The following is a 15,863-nucleotide window of genomic DNA, read 5'->3' on the forward strand; positions in this document are numbered from 1 at the left end:
GTCCTATGGTTTTTAGGCATGGGTCTGAGCGGTTTCCTGTTTGCCTTGCAACTTTCCTTTGGGGCAAACGTCAATCCACAGAACACCCAATTGACACTAGCTTTGATTCAGGAGTAAATATTAGGTTTTCCTGGGGGAAAGTGGTGGGAGAAGTGGAAGTTTGGATGAGCCCTTAGTTTACGTAATCAGGCCACGATGCTGCACTATAAGGTGGGCCCATCTGGGGAGGGTCTTCAAAGGCAATGCTTCCTGTAGGGCCTTGGCTACTGCATCATCTCCTTGGTTACTTCAAGAGGAGGATATTGATTTTCTTTCTCCTTTGCTCATTGTGATGAACCTTCTCTCCTCGCACCACCTCCAGCTGTCAGATTGATGCCAATCCCTGGAGACCCTCTCACTTAAGGGGTCTTGAGCTTTTAAACAGCTTTCAGATGTGTCTTCAGGCACTTCCAGCACTAGAACTATAAAAAGCTGATAGGCTGTAACCTTTGACTAATGGATTCAGTGTTAACATTGAACTTTCATTCAGGGCACCTTTGGCCTGAGGGCTAGCTGAAGCAGCATTTGCAAAATGCTCATCAAATGCTTTGACTGAAAGAGATGGCGAATCCTAGAAGACATGGAACTGCTTCTGGCATGTTCTAGCAGCCTCTGGAGTAGCAGTATAGAACATCTGAACGTGGTGATTCCTCCTTGATTGGAACACAGCAAATTGTGATGTTGAGGTTATATCACTAGGATATAGCTCTGTGCATCATTGTGGGGTCTTGCCAGTTCCAGATGCTATCAGCCTTGAAATAGCTCATAATTGTCATGTGGATAATTGCACTCCTGCATATCTGAGCACTGTTATCTCCGCCATATATAATTTTGTCAAGTTACGGGCCTGCTGAGGGCATCAGAAAGCCATCTGCAAAGCCCTAAAGCCAATATTTGTAGCTGCCCATAGCTTCCTGTTGAGCATAGCAACTATAGGATATTGCCCCCAATTACTCTGGGGCAGAATCTGTGGCCTTCCAAATTTCTTTGGACTCACAATCCCTGACCATTGGTCATACTGACTGGGGTTAATGGGAGCTGTAAGTCCAGGACAACAGATTCCCCAACCTTGCTTTGGCAATTTCTTCTCAGGTTCTACCAGTGCTTTTTTTCCTTTTTTAAAAAAATGTTTAGGGGGTACTCTCATTTTTCTACTCATATTGAAAGGCTGCCCCACAGTGAGGCCAAACTTAGATTCACAAAATGTTTAGGGGTATGTGTACCCCTGCAAAGCCCAGAAAAAAAGCACTGTGCAAGCTCTCTCTCCAACCTCTTTCCACTGCTGATTTGCTGTTTTTGTGGTGGTTATAGCCACAGGGATATCCTGTTCTCCCCTCATAGAATTTACCCCCATCCTCAACGACAAGCCACCACAACCGAATGAGTATGCAAAGTAGATCTGTTTATGAGCTTCCTTTTATTGTGGCATTGTCAATATGCTTCACCCATTGAAATTCCAAAATCCAAGAAAAAGGCTCCATTTATTTTATTGGCACAGTGAGAAGGTTTTATGTGTTGATTTACTGATCCCTGATTATGCTGAATCACAGAGTTGCCATCAAGCAGAGGAAATGCATTCTTGTGGCTTTGATTTATATTTGTATAAATATATACTTTAAATTGAGCAGTCTCTGAGTAGACATTTTTGCACAGATATCTGAGGAGCTTACAGTGGTGAGGGCACACTACACTGACATTCCGGAGGAAAGCTGCATTGCTTGGTTTTCCTGTGCAGTTCACACACACACAACCTTATTTTGTGAAGCTCTGAAGTAGCACTGAACCCAAATGGTGCCCAAATGTCGTAGTCTCTTTGGCAGGTGGAGAATTGGGGGGGGGGGGATTTCTTAGATTTTTTTGTGGGTGTGAAATTTCCCATCGATTTCAGGGGCAGCTTGCTGTTGGTAGGATTCTTCCTTCTTCCCCCCCCCCCTGCTAGCTCTATAGGCCTGGGGTGGGGGATCCCAGGTCCAGGACCTAGCTGATGTAAGTGCTCTGGCCCTTGGGACTGGTAGGGCAGAAGACAAAGCCGCACAAACAGTAGGTGGAGTCAGAACCACTCATTTTGATTTTGTGCCCATTCTCCTTCTCCCTGTGGAGTTCTTTGCATGGGAGAACACAAAGAAGATGGAGCCCAAAGCTAACAGACACCCCCCCCCCACACACACACACACTGATTGTAAGTAGGAAGGCAGGCAGGGGAGGGCTAGCTGAGGACAGACTGAGATTGGCAGGGCAGTGCCCCACTCACCCTAATGGATCACCTTCTACTGATTACACCTTGGATGGTGAGAGGACCAAAGCAATGACTCTATGCTGCTGATCTCACTGTTATGGAAGGTTTTCACGGCAGCAGGAGATGGTCAATGCATTCATAATAGCATATCCCTTCACAACATGCCACCTTGGTTCTTTTGCCTGGTCAGCCCCTGTCCATCAACATGTTATTCTTGTTCTCTGACCTCTTCAGGTTGGCACCACCTGGCAACTTGTGCCAAACAGCAAATTAGGCTGGCTTCAAGCTTACTGGGTCTATCTTGCATCTCTCTCTCTCCCCTCCCCCCCAAACATGAGGTCCACCATTGCAGTTGGACCAAAAAAGAGTGGCAAAGGGCAGAGCTGGGGAGGAGGGAATGCTGCCTCTATGGGGTGGGTCTAATTATCTGCATATATATGTAAGACAAATATATGTTGCTACAGATCAGGGATGCTGACACATCTTGGAAACCAGGCCAGTGGTGAAGTGCCTGTTTTCATAGCCTGCAGCCAAGGATCTGAGCCCCAATATTTTGCCTGTTTTTGCCTATGCGATCTGAAGGCTGAGCTGGATTCTGCAAAATAGTCTCTCCACCCCAAAAAAACCCCAGGCAGCTGTTATCGCTAAGACAAGAGTTCTTGCTGAAACACAAACACACACCAGCCTGCCTTTGTTCCTGGGCTGTGCCTTTCATTTTGTTCTGTACGCAATAAACTCTGGCATGGTCCAATCCCTTCAGATGTGGGGCCCCATATAGCAGTACTTATGCTGCTGGGAACACTCTGCTCTTAATATTTGGGCTCATCCAGCTGCACAGACCCTGTGAGGGAACGAGATGTCATAGAAGGGGAGATCTAGTCATCCACCACAAGCAGCTTTTACATGAAGATCAAGACTTTTCATATTTTCCCCCCAAAAGGGGAAATAAGGTATCAGAAGACCAGGCAGTTCCCAGAGAAAAAGAGAAGGGTGTGGGTGGAGTGGGGAGGGGTGGGGTGGGGTGGGTGGGCGGGACAGAATCTGGTCCTTCTAAGAGCACTTGTCTCTGCTTCACAGCCTCTGCTAAGGAAATTTTTTCAAGGAAGATGCATACAAAGTCAGTTTTCACCCACACTTCTCTCCAGTTTGCATGTAAATATTGCAATTCTAGCCATCCTTTACATTTTCCACAATGCTCCTCACCCACCATAGCTGACTCCACAAACTGCAAGTGAAGATGCAAAGCTAGGGGTCATTTTCCCCAACTGTACCCTTTAAACTGAAGCTGCCAAGGACTGGGATCTGCTACTTTCTGCATGCAAAGCCAGTGCTCTGCTGCTAAGCTATGGACCTTCTCCATAATAGGTGCACATTATTGTACTGAACCAGCCCATTGGTCCATTTAGCCTAGTATTATCTACTCTAGTGATGGGAGCCTGTAGACATTCCAGATGTTGCTGAACTCCTAACACTTCTCAGCTCCAGCCAACATGGCCAATGGCCAGGAATGATGGGATGTATTATCCAACAACATATTTCCACTGGCAGTAGCTGTCCAACATCTCCAAGAGTTTGAACCAGGTACCTTCCACATGCAGAATTGTGCTCTGTTGCTGAGCTTTTGCCTTTCTCGTTAGGATCACAGTTTGTGACAGGTAAAGCTGAGGCAACAGATCTGTGGTACCTCTTCAGGACATATGCTCCTATGTGGAATTCACTCCCATGAAGAAAAAAGTGATGGACACAATCTTGGATAACTTTCAGAGAAGGTTAGACAAATTCAGGCTGTCCATGGCAACTATCCAAGATTGTAATGTTATTCTTCCAATGGATCCCACCACTGTTGGAGGTCGTCTACCAGTTGCTGAGAATAGCAAGTGGGGAGGGGGGTATCCTCCTAATGGCTTCCAATGGGCATCTGGATGGCCACAGTGAGAACAATATGCAGGACTGGATGGACCACTGGCCTGATCCAGCAGAGCTCTTATGTTGCATACACAAACATGCACACCAGCTTCTCCATCCAATTGTCCCTGAAGAGCCTGGATAGTCTCCACTCCGAACATACTTTAGACCCTGTGTGTCCTCAGATGCTTTTTCACAGCCTAATGGGCATTTTTACAAATCTGGTGCCTGGCTGCATTATCCCTTTCTCGGTATGTGATTTCTCTGTGTGTGTGTGTGCCTCTTCCTTTCATCTTATCACCATACATATATACCTCCCCATAGCATTTTCTCCCGCCCCCTTCAACATTGCAAAATTCAGATTGACAGTTTAAAAGGGCTATGCCTGGCTAGCCATCATATTTAAAGAACTGGAATGATTCCCCCAGCAGAGCAGAGCAGCTGTCCTGCTCAGCTTTCTGTGGCCAACCATGTGTTCTGCCTACATGTAGTTGATTGTGACCATCAGGTTGGCTTGAATAGGGATTCCAATCTCTCAGATTTCTGACATCTGCAAAAGGGAGAGGGACCAACCAAATTCTGACTAAAATTCCCATGAACTCCACTCCTTCCTTTGTATCCTGTGCTGGTTGTCCAACATTTCTCCCTGCTTCCACTGTGTGAAAAGTTAGCAGTGAGTAACTAGGGTTAATAAAAAGTGTAGACCAGGGGTGGAGAACTGGAGGGCTGTGGATCAAAGGAAGCCCTCCTTCTTTGTTTAGCCCTCCAAACTCTCCGCAGCCCACACCCTTCACTGGCTCTGCTTTGCACCCTCTGTGAATGCTTTTTCCTGGAATGTTTTCCCAAACTCTGATGATGCCTATTGCTTGCCTGAATGGAGGACAGAGAGGGGTGTGTGAGTGTGTGTAGAAACCAGCCCACTGCACAAAGGTAAAGTTAAGTTTAATTGCTGTGCCCACTTTTGCTTCTGGCTCTACCCACCCCAGCACATGGCCCCTGGAAGGGAATGCAGCATTCTACTCCACCCCTGGTGTAGTCAGTTCCCACTGTGGGTGTCTGGAAGGGAATAAACTGCACAGAATGGAGTGTTGCTTTTGTCACAAGTAAAGGAACTTTGAGGGGTCAACTTGCTGTTAAGTAACCATCCAAATCCCACTTGGCTGCATCTGCTTTCAGAAAGAGCAGCTCCTGTTCCTCTTCAAGGGCACAACTGCCTGCCTTCCATCAGCAGGTGCCCTGACACTGGACAATCTGCACTTTGTCAAAGCCAGCCCAGGATCCTTGCTTTGTTTGTTTGCTTGCTTGCTTGCTTGTTTTGCACCACTTAGCTAAGAATGGAGAAAGGGGGGAAGTGATTGCAGACAAGAAAGGAGGAGAGGGAGAGGGAGAAATCGAAAGCTTATTCAGAGATTTACTTGGACTGCTTCTGATGAGGAGATCTTGGGTTTCTACAGTGTAAACCTCTCCAGATGCCACGTGGAGCCATGTGTTAGGCTTCTTTTTCCAGTAGGGCACAATGGTGTGCTTAGAACCACATGCACCTTGCAGAAGGATGTGTGTGCTCTCCTGCAGTACTTCATACACTCTGAATTTGGGAGCATGTCTTTGGTGTTTGTTTGTTTGTTTATTTATTTATTTATTTATTTATTATTTCCATATATGAATCACTTCCTATGAACCATCCCTAAAACAATTGAACATGAAAACCGCTTCAGATATAAGAACAATTTGAAATACAATGCAGATATAGACTGGAATTAAAACAAAACAAAAACCCTGCACTTAAAGTTTAGTTAAGAAAAAGATCTTCAGTATGCACTAAAAATCAATACAGATGACACTTGTTGATGTTTAATGGGAGGGAGTGCCACCACACCAAAGGCTGGTGGATATACCTTCATGCATTAACCCAAAAGTAATTTTTTACATGTCAGGTGTGGGGGGAAAAGCACCCCTACAACACTATTTCCTTTGTGTCTTTAGTGTACATTGGAAACACCACGTTTGGTGGCAGTGTACTACCACAAGACTTACAGGGCAATTCAGAACTGGTGGGGTGTGGCGAAGCATGGCCATTGCCACACTTGTTGATGTAGGCTGTGATGGAAGGCAGGGGGTGGTCCAGTTGTTCTGCCAGGTGCTGCAGTTGGGCCACAATTGAACCCTGTGCTTTCAAACATTTGCAGTGGGTCTGACTGTGTACCCTGAGGCAGCTCAGTCCATTCCTGCCCCTGGACCAGGGAATGGGTGGGGGTGGAAGTCCATAGATCCCACCTGCGGACTTTTTGTTGGCCTGAATATTCAGTGGGCAGAACTGACCTCCCTACTGGCAGAATGATGCTAGCTTTACTCTGTAGGTTGAGGGACACCTTCACCACATCCCATCACAGACCAACATGAAGGGTTGTTGGCTTGCAGCCTAAGCCATCTCTGTGAGTCTCCCTTGAGCCTTCCTGTAGTCTAGGGGTGAACACCCCATGACCCTTGGCCTGATTTCAGCATATTTTCACCACCTGAGTACTGGTGAGCCATCCATACCACTGGCAAGAGTGATATGTGTCCCCATCTGAGCAGTCTACCAGGAAGAGAAAGGGATGGGGTGGTAGGAAGAGTGAGATTAGCCCTGCCCACTTAATTGGTGGGGCCTCAGGCAGAGAGAGATTAATCCCAAGGGAATGTGGTCCTTGGCAGGAGAAAGGTTATCTGTTCCTGCTTTAGTCTGACATCTTGCACCAGAATGTATGGCGGTTACCATAATTTCAGCCATTCCAGCATATTATGTTAACTTTACTTTTCATGGTTGAGGCCTTATAGTTTTCTTCTCTTCCAGGTTCACCCTCTATGCTGTGGACACCCGAGGAAGACACTCCGAGCTGAGCACAGTCACTCTGAGAACAGCTTGCCCATTGGTGGATGACAGCAAGGCAGAGGGTAAAAGCTCTTGACTTCAGAGCTGAGTTATGGTCATAATTGATCATAATCACACCTTCATAATTGCCCCTCCCCCCGCACACACACACACACAAGTTCTAAGCAACCTAGCACACTGCTCACATATTTCCAGGGCAAGGTCTAGAGGTGTATGATCCACCATCCGTTATGAAGCTGCACAGGGTTGATTTTGGTCAAAGGTGCGGTGAAAGACCACCTTTGAAGCCTCTTCATGCTGCTCTGAGTCCAGTCAGGGGTGGATGGGTGTGGTGGGGTAGGGGAGGGCAAGGTGGGATATTGCCCTCACAATAATGTTGACATTTTCTCAATACATTTGTACCTATATGTAGGCTTCCCATGAAGTTCTAACTGGCCACTGTGAAAATAGTGTGATGGATTAGATGAGCCTTTGGCCTGATCCAGTAGTGTTTTCTTAATGTTCCTATATTCAGTATGTGCACAGCAGTATAAGAATGATATTAACAATCTGTAATGTATACAGAGGAGGGCAGCTAAAATGATCAAGGGTTTGGAAACCGAGGAACAGTTTAGCCTTGTTTCATGTTTAGCCTTGAAAAGAGGAGACTGGGGAGATAAGATAGCCATGTTCAAATATCTGAAGGCTTCCAGTTACAAGAAAAGAGTTTCTGACTATAATAAGAAAAGAGATTCTGACTATAAATAACTTTCTGATAGTAAGAACTATTTGGCAGCGTAACTGACTCCTTCAGAAGGTGGTGGACTCTTCTTCCTTGGAGAGCCTTTTAAGCAGAGGCTGAGTGACCATTTGTCAGGGATTCTTTAGCTGTGATTTGGCATTACAGGGATTTGGACTAGGAAACCCATGGGGTCCCTTCGAACTCTACAATTCTATTATTCAGTTAATCTGGTAGATCCTTCCTCTGGAATTCTTGCTTGAGTGGACATCACCTTGTCTTTTCCCAACCCAGAGCTGCAGTCTTTGATCCCCCAATAGTAGAACAGTAGGTTAGACCCCCCCAACTAATCTGCAGTAGCAACTTTGGCTAGATTAGTGTCCCTCCTTTTCACACGTGTTGTATCCAACATCTGCTGACCAGTAGTTCGGCACAAGGCATATGCAGCTCATTAACATTGAAACTTGTGAGGGGGTTACCTGAGAACTGCATCCAACACTACATTTCCCCGTTTGAATTATATGTATGTGTTTGTGTGTGCATGTACATGTACATGTGTAGGGGTGCTGGCAGCATGGACAGGCCAGATGAAAATACAAGGCCATTATACCCTGGGCACCTGCTTTATAATCCTCACACCTCCTCCTTGCACTTCAAAGAGGTGTGTCTTGTCCCTTCATATGCTTGAAAACGCAAGTGAGGAACTAATATTAGACGGAGCCTTCAGATGCCTGCTGTAAATCAGAAACTTGCTTTGTTAGGATGGATGTGCACACGGATAATGTCTTAACTACTGCTGAGCCAAAATGCCTCTCCCTTCCCTAGACCTTCTCCACCATATTCCCAGGGTGCAAAGTGGTAGCGGTGGGGATTTTGATGACTGAGGGTGGGTGTTGAAAACAGTGACAAAGTGCTTGCCCAACTTTTCAGTGGTGTTACACGTGCTGCCTACTAGTATGGTAGGCACCATTTCTCTAGTGTTTCCTTCCTACCTAGAATGCACCAAAGCGAGAGCAGAAAGCAGCTCCCTATGTTTCTAAGAGATGACCTGGTCTCCACTGCTGGATTCCCATTCTGCCATGGCCATAGCTTAGTGGTAGGTAGGGTTGCTGCTCCATATACAGGAGGTCCCTGGGTACATTACTAGGTAGGGCTGGGAAAGACTTCTGTCTGAAACTCTGGATCTGTGTAGATCAAAGGTGGACAACCTCTGACCTTCTGGCCAGTGCTTTTTTCTGGGGGTACTCAAGTACTAGCAACTTTTTAATTAAAAGTGTGGCACCTAATATCAAAAATTAATGGTAAGTACCAGCACCCTTTTTTCTTTTTTAAAAAAGCAAAAGCACTGCTTCCAGCACTGCTGGAGTTCGCCTCCCATAATCCATTACTATTGGTCATGCTGGGGCCACAAGCTCTTTATCCCACTGGCAACTGATGTAGACAATCCTAAACTAGATAGATCAGTGATTTGACTAGGTTTGAGGGAACTTCCTTTATAGAGGAAGGTGGTGGAGGAGGTGAATATTGGACATAATTTCATGAAAACTTTTCCAGCTACAACCCATTCACCCTCTAAGCCTCCAGGTCCAAGCCAAAAATGTATCTAAAAGTAATTTTTCTTCCATTCCATTTGGGCCAAGATCTGCTTCCTTTGTGCTTAGATGATGATTGCCCCTTCCCACCCCTCTCCTACTTCCTTTCCAGAGGTAGCAGACAAGATCTACAACTTGTACAATGGCTACACCAGTGGGAAAGAGCAGCAGACAGCCTACAACACTCTGATGGAGGTCTCCACTTCCATGCTTTTCCGCATCCAGCATCACTATAACTCCCACTACGAGAAATTTGGGGACTTTGTCTGGCGCAGTGAGGATGAGCTTGGACCCAGGTAGTTATATCCAGCAAGCTTACATTTGTGACCCCTTCTTGAAATCCGGGAGCACAGTGTCGAACCAGCCCTATACTGCCAAATTTTTTATGTTGCCTTAAAAGTTTTGGTTGCTCAGGGAGATGCTTTGGCCTGCAGCCTTGATGGCGTGTCACACATGTCTGGCATCCACAGAGCTGAATGTGCATGCCCCTCTATTCTGGCCTCAAACACCTCCTGACACTGTCCAAAAAAGCACTTGCCTCCTGCTTAGGAAAAATCCCATTTTCTTTTCTCCTTTCCCAAAGATCTCTGGCTATCTACAAAGCCTCCAAAAGAGGAGAAGGGCAAGCCAACTCTTTTTGGGGGGTGGGGCACTTCTTAATGAAGTTTTAATAGCAGAAAGTTTGTATTCTCAGAGGGTCATTTATTTCCCTACCTTGAAATGTTTATCAGAGGATCCACAGAAAATGCTGAGCCATAAAACTTAGTGGCGAGCAGGGAGGCTGTTGCATCTGCAGCATAAATACATCACACCAAAGACCTCCAGGGCCCAGTTTCAGGAGGAGCCACAGATTGCTGCAAACAGCTGCTTGCAGTACGACCCAGTATTCAGTCAGCAGGAGACAGGAAAAGGCTGAGCTCATAGGTGGCCTTGGTTGCGATGCTATGAAGCTAGCCAGCTCTTCTCTGCACCTGCCTCAATCCCTGTCTGGGACCATCTTTCTCTCTCTCTTTTTAAGCCCTCCACCAGCCCCACTGCAAGAATCTCACTGTTCCCCCTGACCCCCAATTTGTAGCAAACATTTGTTCCAGGAAAACAACAAGAACATATATGCACTGACCACATTGTGATCCAAAGGCAAGTGGCATGTAGGAGCATGAGGAGCTGCCTTATGCAGTCACACCATTGGTCCATCTAGCTCGTTAGTATATGCACTGGCTGGCAACAATTCTCCAGGGATTCAGACAGGGAATGTCTCCCATCCCTACCTGGTGGTGCCAGGGATTGAACCTGGGGCTTTCTAGGTGCAAATCAGATACTGTAACAGCTGAGCTATGGTCTGTCCCTGAAACAATACAATAAGAGCAGCAGCAGTAGACAGGAGGTGAGAAGGTTCTCACGTCTGTGGTGCTTATTAAAAGCTTGTGACACCTATAAGGGGTCAGTTTGTGTGCTACTGAAATGAGCTGTTTGGCAGTTTATTGATCTTTGTTTTTAATTCTTTTATGCTTTTCTTGCATGGTCTAATCTCATTTTTATTCTAGCAAACTTATTTGATACATTTTTTATGATATAGTGGCATACAAGCATTTTTCATAAATAAATTAACCCTCATCAACCCAGCCAGCACAGCTGGTGGCCAGGGAAATTGGAGTTCCACAGCACTGAGGTAGGTAATACACTCAATTACTGGTACAGATGAACAATAGGCTAGATGAACCCATGTTCTTGACTTTGCAAGGCAACTTCCTATATTTTGACATCCATGTACCTATGATAGGTTTCCACCCTGCCCAGACCTTGAACCTAAGATATCCTCAGATGAGGTAGGTTTCTGTGGCCTACAAGCAAGATAAAGTGCCTGCAAGTAGTCTGTGTATGGCAGGCGTGAGCTGACTTCAAGCTTGTGGGGTTCTTCACTAGGTCCGCAAAAGACTCAACTCTAAAATAAAACATTTCCATGCTAAGCAATTGGCTAAGAAAGTGAACTGATCTCCAAACCCTTCAACAGAAAAATCCCTGTTGGTTACCCTAACCTTTTTTCTTTTCAGAAGTATAATGGCGGAGGAATTGGGGGTTGGGCCATTTTGTTGCTGCTACTGTTAAAAAAGCAGGGGCATCCGGAAACCTTGACGATCTGCTGCAAATCACCCAGAAATCTATCTAAATCGCTCTCCTGGCCACCACATTCATTGTAAGGCATACCATGATGTGCTGTCCCTTTCTTGATGCTGCCCGTTAATGACTTAATCAATTACCACTTGTGTAAGATTATTACTGTTTTCTGGAGTGGGTTTGGTGGGAGGCAGGTCAGCATTTGAGACAATTTCATCTCCAGGTTTATAAAAATCCACAACTTCCACAGGGAGAACTTGGAGAGGACCCAGCACATGATTTATGGCCCTGTCCTGGCTGCTTTTCTAATTGATTTCTTTGCCTTCTCCAGGAGGTACCTTGCTCTTGCCTTCCCTGTTTCCTTCTCCCTTCCTTCTCTTTCCCTTGTCTTCTTCTTCCTTAAAGGGGGGAGGGGCGGTGGCAGGAGAGGGGAGATGTCAGCCAAAGATAAGCCTAACCTTTACACATTACTTCATTAACCTTTTCACATAAGTGAATCACACCAGGAGCTTGGCCTCAATATTCCCAATCTTCCAACTTTTGCTGAAAGGGAGCTTGTCATAACGAATGTCTCTGAAGGCTCCATTTCCTCCTCCTTCTCTCCAACCTGTTCTCCCTTCTAGATTTACTCTTGCATGGTGCTGCTGCCACTTCTCCCAGCCTGCTTTGTCCCATCCAGTCACAGCTGCTTCCTGTAAACCACACCCTTGAGGATCCTTGCAAGCAGTGGACCGCTCCAGGGGGCTGTGGGGATGGGAGCAGACCATAACTCTCAACTGTCAGGCGGTCATGATGGAGATTGCTCAGGTGGTAATAGTGGAAGGATGGGCTCCTCAGCAAGGAGCAGGGGATGACTCTCAACCTGAGCTTCTTTTAAGTCCCAGAGTCATCTTTTGTAAAAGTACAATGCTAAGCATCCATGTAAATAAACAAAAGTTTTTCACAGCCAAGCTACATAACTGTTGACTGATGCATGTTTGCCTTCAACTTGCTGTCCACCTCTCACCCCCTGCCAGTTGCCCATTGATGGGTGGTGCATGACCATTGGGCAGAGGGAGGCAACCACTCAGGTGGCAGTTGCTGAGTAGCAGCAGCAGCAGCAGCACTGACTCCTTGATTGTTTTCCTCCATTGGAGGGCAGACGTGGGAGTGCGAGGTGGCCAGTTCTGCACCCCCTAAACTAGCCTTCAGTAGCCTTCAGGTGTGCTTGTGTGGGTGTGGTGCTGCTATCCTTTTGCCAGCAATAAAGTCACCTTCTGAAGATGGAATGGGACATTATCTTGTCCTTTACTTCAGGCAGCAAAATGTCTCGATCCAACTCTGGCTGGTGCCCTCTAGGGCACTAGTAGGGAAGAGGACAGGGAGACCAAGAGTAGGTGGAACCAGAGCCAATGACAGGCAGAGCATACTAATGCTAGTTTTGCCTCCATCCTCTTCCCTGCTGAGGAACATTGAGACTTAGGAAGAGGAAGCTGGCTAACATTGAGACTTAGGAAGAGGTGTGTGTGTGTTTTAAAGAAATCAGGCAGCTGGTGGCTGGCTGAGGGAAGTCTGAGGTTGGTGGGGCAGTGTCCCAGTCACCCATACAGAGCAGCATCCATTGCCATCACCCTTTGTTGTCTCCGTTTCATACAATGTGTAAGGAATTCAGTCTTGGAATGAAGGTCCAAGGGGCCATTCTCTGTGCCAGAGGACCAGCTTGGGGGGCCAACGTCGTGTGTGATGGCTGGGTGTGCACAATGTCATGACATCACAATGTGATGTCAGGAGGAGCCTGGAATGGAGCTGAACGTGGCAGCCGTGCAGCTTCAATGGCCGCAGACGACTCCACCTCCTTCTGGCGCTGCTGCTTCAACCTTCCTTCCCCTCTGTGGCAGAAGGAGTAGGAGAAGGAGCTGGTCACTGAAGCCATGCTGCACTCAGCTGAATACTTTTTGGACACTGGGGGGCCAGCCTAACTCCCCAAATACTGGGCCCCTTCAAAGGGCTCAGCCCCCAGAAGCTGGCACCTCTGTTCTGCACACATCAACAAATAGCCCAACTCCTTTTACAAAACATCTTAACTGGCAACTCTGAGCTTCAAAACCCCACAAAGCTCTCCATAATCAAATAATTCCCCTGTTTAGACTTGGATTACTGAGAGCTCTGCTCCTGACATGTCATTAGCTTGAATTTACATTCCTGCTGGGAAACCCCAAAGCTGAAACCCAGAGCTTTACTGTGGCACCAGAGGGAGAGGAGAATAATCAATAGTCTTGGAGCTTTCAAACCACTGTAGTAAACACTTCCTTTTGATTTAGCAGTGTCTCCAGAGTGCTTTTTTCTGACCCTTGGCCTGTCACCTCTTTCAAGTTCACTGCACTTGACTGTTCCTCTTTGACTTTCTTCTCACCACAAAGTCAGCACCGCTTAGAGAGCAACTGCAATCAAGGAAATACAGGTCTACAAAGGGGGGGGGGAATGCTAGCACCTGCTAATTTGGGGCAGCCTACTGATGCTGGCTTCACGTCCTTGCACTTTTACAAGTGTGCTGGAGATGGGGGAGAAATCCGTTTCATTTCACATTCACAGGCAAACCTGTCTTAATTCACACTTTCTGAAGCAATATGCAAACCAAAATGCAGGCCAGCCTCTCAGAATTTTGCAGTGGATTTCCCCAACCAAGAAATGTGCATAGACTAGGTATGGAACAGAAATGCATATGGTAGGAATAATAACATACTAAACTGAATTATATCTGGGTTAGTTGTTTACAAAAATCTCAGGATGTTTGTGTCTCAGGAGAAATGTGCATTAAATGCTGATGAATTTCCAAGATGACACTATCTCTATCTAAAACTGATGTGGAAACGTAGACAGTGGAACTTAAGTTTGGGTGGGGGGAATAAGAAATCAAAATGGACAGAGTCGAGGGTTGTGTGGACATTTTGGCCCTAAAACAAAGTTTCCCCAAACTCTGGAAGAAATGGAAGCATTTTGGCCCTGAATTGAGGAAGCGTTTGGGGAGCCCCAGCATATCAACAGATGATGTCGGCTGCTAACTGCGGCTGCCCTGGCTGCTTCTCCCACACCTGGCGTCCTTCTCCTGTGTAGTCTCAGACTGTCCCGTTTTCCCTTCCAGAAAAGCTCACCTCATCCTGAGGAGGCTGGAGAAGGTCAGCAGCCACTGCTCAACCTTGCTCCGCAGCGCCTACATCCAGAGCCGCACGGACACCATGCCGTACCTGTTCTGCCGCAGTGAGGAGGTCAGGCCACCTGGCATGGTGTGGTACAACATCTTAAAGGACACCAAAATCACATGTGAGGAGAAAATGGTCTCCATGCTGCGCAATATGTATGGTGAGTCGAAGGGGCGATGAGAGGATGCAACGGACCAGGCAAGCTCATGACGAGAATCTCTACTGTGGTGGTGACTTGTGGCATCTTGGAAATTTGAAGCAAAAAAAGAGGAATGAAAAACCACATGGGACTTCATGGAAAGTTGCAAATTGAGAGATCAGCAAGACTTCTTTTTTTGTCTGTTTCCTTTTTTCAACTATTATTATTATTGTTTTTAAAAAGGAAGTACATAATTTTGCTCAGTTTTTTTTTAAAGTGTCTCCTTTTTAATCTCTCTCCTCCCCTCTCTTCCTCCCTCCCTCCCTCCCTCCCTCTCTCTTTTGTCCTTACTAAATGCCTAGACTATGTGATCAAAAGTAAAGAGAAAGAGATGGAGAGGGAGGGGAGGGAAAATCAAAATAGCTGGGGAGGGGGACACAACAGTCATGGGTAGGATAATCCCTACTACCCTTCAGGATGGACTCATTTTCCCAGGAAGAACTATGTCCCAGAAAATGTGTTTAACAAGCAAGGAGCCAAACAAGAGGCACCATCCTGGAGGGAAGAGATGGAACAATTAACACGAGGCAGGGACAAAGGCTTTGCTAGAGACCCTTGGAAAGAGTGATGAATGAAAACACAAAATGCTCTTGAGTTTACAGAACTTGCTGTTCACGCAGCCATCTTTTAGCAGGGTCCTGACAGGTTGTTCTGTGCATTAAAACATTCATATTTACTTCCACCTTCTCTGCCTTCCTGATGTTTCTTCAATCAGCAGTGCTTCCTTATTGCTTGCTGCCTTTGTCGATCATGAAGGTTTAGGGTTGGGTTCCCTCCCCAGAATTTGTTCCGGGAATAGGTGATAAGCGGTGTGTCTTAGTATGAGGTAGACCTGAGATAATGGAAACTTTCAGAATCATGGGCAGGTAAGGAAGAAGCAAGCGTTGGGGAATATAAAAAACCAAGTGGTCCATGAAAGGGTTAGGAAGACATGATTTTCCCAACAGTTTGTCTAAAAACATAAACTTGAATATATGTATAAAAGAATCTGCATTTTAAACCATGCAGCTG

The 15,863-nt window shown here is 46.3% G+C and overlaps 1 protein-coding gene across 5 annotated transcripts in view; it reads left to right on the plus strand.

Moving 5' to 3' along the window:
* ASTN2 (astrotactin 2) overlaps positions 1-15,534 on the plus strand; it is a 669,461-nt gene extending 653,927 nt beyond the window's left edge. For 4 of the 5 annotated variants that reach the window (XM_079961923.1, XM_079961925.1, XM_079961927.1 and 1 more), the window contains 3 exons: positions 7,011-7,111; positions 9,472-9,655; positions 14,596-15,534. In XM_079961923.1, coding sequence (XP_079818049.1) covers positions 7,011-7,111; positions 9,472-9,655; positions 14,596-14,833 — 523 coding nt within the window. In that variant the 3' untranslated portion in view covers positions 14,834-15,534. The remainder of the gene's footprint in view (positions 1-7,010; positions 7,112-9,471; positions 9,656-14,595) is intronic. The other variant, XM_079961924.1, reaches the window with a different exon arrangement.
* The last annotated feature ends 329 nt before the right edge of the window (positions 15,535-15,863 follow it).

The sequence above is a fragment of the Podarcis cretensis genome, assembly GCF_951804945.1.
Source record: "Podarcis cretensis genome assembly, chromosome: Z".
Classification (NCBI taxonomy): domain Eukaryota; kingdom Metazoa; phylum Chordata; class Lepidosauria; order Squamata; family Lacertidae; genus Podarcis; species Podarcis cretensis.